The following is a 4406-nucleotide window of genomic DNA, read 5'->3' as shown; positions in this document are numbered from 1 at the left end:
GACAGGTTCTGTCTCTTTCCCTCTTACCTTTTGTCGGATTAAATTGACGGGCACAATAGCCGAGTGGTTAAAGCGTTGGACTTTCAATCTGAGGGTCCCGGGTTCGAATCACGGTGACGGCGCCTGGTGGGTAAAGGGTGGAGATTTTTACGATCTTCCAGGTCAACATATGTGCAGACCTGTTAGTGCCTGAACCCCCTTCGTGTGTATATGCAAGCAGAAGATCAAATACGCACGTTAAAGATCCTGTAATCCATGTCAGCGTTCGGTGGGTTATGGAAACAAGAACATACTCAGCATGCACACCCCCGAAAACGGAGTATGGCTGCCTGCATGGCGGGGTAAAAACGGTCATACACGTAAAAGCCCACTCGTGTGCATACGAGTGAACGCAGAAGAAGAAGAAGAAGTCGGATTAAATTGTATTCATCGAACGATAGCGGTTCATTTTTGTCCTGTCGGTCATCACTTGAGAATACATTCGTAGTTTTGTGTTGTTTGTTTGTGTGTGTGTGTTTGTTTTTTCGTTTGTTAATCATTACTGTGTGATCGTAAAGCACGCAGTGCACTACAGCTAATATTGTTCACGCAGAAAAAGAAGAAGAAGATGATGATGATGATGATGAGTCGATCTTTTATTATCATTAGTGGTTTTAGTAGTGGTAGTATGTCAGTATATTATTATTATTATTACTATCATTATCATTATTATTATAAGATTTCTCCTTCTGCTCTAACTTCCATGTCCTAGTGATCTGACATACGACACCGTAAGTGCGTCGATTATCTGTTCGGTAGTTATTGTTGTGTGTCTGTCATAGCGCATGCCTCTGTGTAGAAGTACCTCACTCGGCGAGACCCGAAAAGCTGTGCACCAGAAATGTTCGAGTCATCTTTTCTACCTGACGAGAAAGAAGCCAAGTGAAAATTGCGGTAACAAAGGCGGTCTACGGTCGGTAACAAGCTGGTGCGTGCACAAATTGGGTCCACGTTCAGATCTTGACGTTGATGTCATGATAAAAGCAGTGTGTCTTCCGTGCATTTCTGTCCTCTGTTGTTTTCGATCAGAGCACCGGAAAAAAACAACAACTTGATATTCGAGTGAAAGCCGACAGGTCGCTGAACTCAAAACTGTTTATCAGTGCAGTTCCAAGAACAGGAGAGAGAACAAAAAAAATCAGGCCACAGAAGTTTGTTTTCCCCCGTTTCCTGCCATCCTTCAATGGCAATTACTTGTATTGCCTTTCAGCCTGTTGTTCGGTTCCTTCTCATTATCTGTGTGTGTGTGTGTGTGTGTGTGTGTGTGTGTGTGTCTGTCTGTCTGTCTGTCTGTCTGTCTGTCTGTCTGTGTGTGTGTGTGTGTGTGTAGGAAAACGGAGTGATGGCCTAGAGGTAACGCGTCTGCCTAGGAAGCGAGAGAATCTGAGCGTTCTGGTTCGAAACACGGCTCAGCCGCCGATATTTTCTCCCCCTCCACTAGACCTTGAGTGGTGGTCTGGACGCTTGTCATTCGGATGAGACGATAAACCGAGGTCCCGTGTGCAGCATGCACTTAGCGCACGTAAAAGAACCCACGGCAATAAAAGGGCTGTTCCTGACAAAATTCTGCAGAAAAATCCACTTCGATAGGAAAAACAAATCAAACTGCACGCAGGAAAAAATACCAAAAAAAAACTGGGTGTCGCTGTAGTGTAACGACGTGCTCTCCCTGGGGAGAGCAGCCCGAATTTCACACAGAGAAATCTGTTGTGATAAAAAAGAAATACAAATAAATACAAATACATAGTCGAGGTAGCAGCTGCCTGCTCTGCTGTTCTGATGCTCATAGTCGAACACGACTGACAATCATACACATGAGATGACATCATGAAAAAAAAACAACACAAAGATCATGATGATATTCCCTCACGTGCTTCGTACAAAATAGAAAGAAATCAACATTCGTATCGAATTTCAAATACATCATCCAGGTCAAGTCAGCAAAACTGTTCATTATTGCGACTATCGTGGAAAGACTATTCAGAGGAGGGGGATATAGGATTTCAGCCCCAAACACCTGTGGCTCCATGTGTTGGGTTTTTTTTTCTTGACATTAACTGATGGTTATAATTACTCTCTTGATTATTCACTGACATTTGATCGCTCGTGGTATTTCCAAAACAGCAAGAGAGAGAGAGAGAGAGAGAGGAGGAGGAAGGGAGGGAAACAGAGAGAGGGAGAGAGAGAGGGGGGGGGAGTAGCGGGAAACAGAGTGGGTGGGTTCAGATTCAGATATTTTATTCATATTTTTTTTTTATGAAGCCTTAGTCCCCATACGAAAAGGGGCAACAACATACCTGTATAATCAAAACTAAAATTAGACACGCACCACAGGTCCTTGAAAAAGAAAACATAGAGAGGGGGAGATTGAGAGAGAGAGAGGGAGAGAAGGGGAGAGAGAGAGTTTGTAGATTGGAGTGCTTGGGTGGGAGGTGAAGAGTGAAAGAGAGGGTGTGGGAGAGAAGGAGAAAGAAAGAAAGAAAAAAAGAAACACACGCGCGCGCGCACACACACACACACACACACAAACACACGCACGCACGCACGCATGCATGCATACCATTCTCTATCGAATCCATTGTGAGAAGTTCAGTCTGTTTCTGCCAGAGCAGCTCTTACTGTCCCAGTGCGACGTCACATGATTTTGTGTGTGTGTGTGTGTGTGTGTGTGTGTGTGTGTGTGTGTGTGTGTGTGTGATAGAGAGAGAGAGAAAATAATGCGTACAGATTCCAAAGCAAAACTTCCGAGTTGTTTACAAGCGCCTCGGACGGAGGAACGCAGAATCATCTAACATGGGGTAAGTCATAATTATGGCAAAATTAATAAGAACACTACAGCCAGTGGGGGTGGGGGTGGGAGTTGGCGGGGAGGGGGGGAGAATAATGGGCGTGCGCGTGAAGACGTCTACGCAGAAAGCAACCCAGAACGCAGCAAAACAATAATAATAATGATTTTTTTAATAACAATAAAAATAATAATATTAAAAAATAATAATAATAATAATAATAATAATAATAAAGTGAGGGGGATGTAGGGGCCTACCAACACCGTCTAGAGGCCTGAAAAAGGGGTGGGTGGCCCCAGCCCCCTTGTCTAGTCCCCCTTAGTTAGGCACTGACTTCCCAAACAAACCCCACAACACAACAGCAAAACGGAACCTTTGCAAATGCCAGAATCTTCAACTTGATGAAGGCGGGTAGATAGATACGAAAGAAAAGAAGGAGGGGCGGCCACTCACCACGAGGGAGCCACCGGCCAGGACCGGTGTGACGTCAGCTTGGCGAACACCAGACGCTTCCGGAGCACGGGGGCGGTCCGCTTGACGAAGGTGGGCGTGGCCTTGCCGGGCCGGAAAGCCTCGTTGGCGTGGGCCCATAAGTGCTGCACCTCCGGCGACCTGGGCGACCCCGGCGAGGACAGCTCGTCGGAGGAGATCCGGCTGAGTGACGTCATGAAGGGGGGCGTGGGTCGCCCGCAGGTCCTCACCGTGGTCATCTGCCGCGCCATCGTCACCGACTCGGGTGACGACATTTGTTTGGTGTGACGTTTCTCCATCGTTTCGGGTGGTGGTACGTTTACAGTCTTTTTTTTTTTCTTTCTTTCTTTCTTTTCTTTTTTTTTTCCCAGACACTGTACTCTTGATCTTCCAGAGACTCCTAGTGGATTGCGTCAGGGAGTTACTTTTTTTTTCTTTTTTTTTATCAGCCACTGTTCACTCAACTGCTCTGCAATGCTGGCAGTGGTCGAATCGCCGACGCTGAGTGAGACATCATCTTAACTTTCTTTGATGACGTTCAGGGACTTCCGTTTAATTTGAACCGGATGTTTGACACAGCGTGTGAAACCGCAACGTTTCGGACGCTTTTTAAAAAAGAACAAACAAAAAAAACACACAAGTATTTCAAGTTTTTGTTTAAAACAAAATCAATATTTCAAGTTGTCTTTCTTTTATCGTTGTTTTGATACTACTAAAATGAAGCAGTTTGAAGTTTTAACACCCTGTAGGTGTATTACTTCTTTCTTTTTTTTTTTAAGTATCACTTTAAGAACTTTGGTAAATTGTTAATGACGAGGAATTAAGTCAAACATCCTGCTAATGTTTGAGCATTGCAGCAACAAGTTCTTTGTCGATGTCACTCACGTACTTGTATGTAATTGTCAATCTTGTTAGACACCGCTCCAACTTTCACCCACTCCCCCTTTTTTTAATCATGCAAGTACTGAAGGATCACTCTCTCAGTAAACCCGATGACCAGACCCGATACGTACTCCTTTCAAAATGAAGTTGTATCCAATTCTGTAACTGAAACCACGTCTGGAGAATAAGACCTTTTTTGTGATAAGCACACGGGATAAAATGAAATTA

General features: G+C 44.6%; 1 protein-coding gene across 1 annotated transcript in view; it reads right to left on the bottom strand.

Moving 5' to 3' along the window:
- LOC143295254 (3',5'-cyclic-AMP phosphodiesterase 4C-like) overlaps positions 1-4149 on the bottom strand; it is a 632856-nt gene extending 628707 nt beyond the window's left edge. Inside the window, exon 1 of the mRNA XM_076606833.1 lies at positions 3279-4149. Coding sequence (XP_076462948.1) covers positions 3279-3595 — 317 coding nt within the window. The 5' untranslated portion in view covers positions 3596-4149. The remainder of the gene's footprint in view (positions 1-3278) is intronic.
- Between the last annotated feature and the right edge of the window lie 257 nt (positions 4150-4406).

The sequence above is a fragment of the Babylonia areolata genome, chromosome 20 (genome assembly GCF_041734735.1).
Source record: "Babylonia areolata isolate BAREFJ2019XMU chromosome 20, ASM4173473v1, whole genome shotgun sequence".
NCBI classification, from domain to species: domain Eukaryota; kingdom Metazoa; phylum Mollusca; class Gastropoda; order Neogastropoda; family Buccinidae; genus Babylonia; species Babylonia areolata.
Note: the sequence above shows the minus strand (reverse complement) of the source record. Positions and strands in the feature narration are given on the sequence as shown.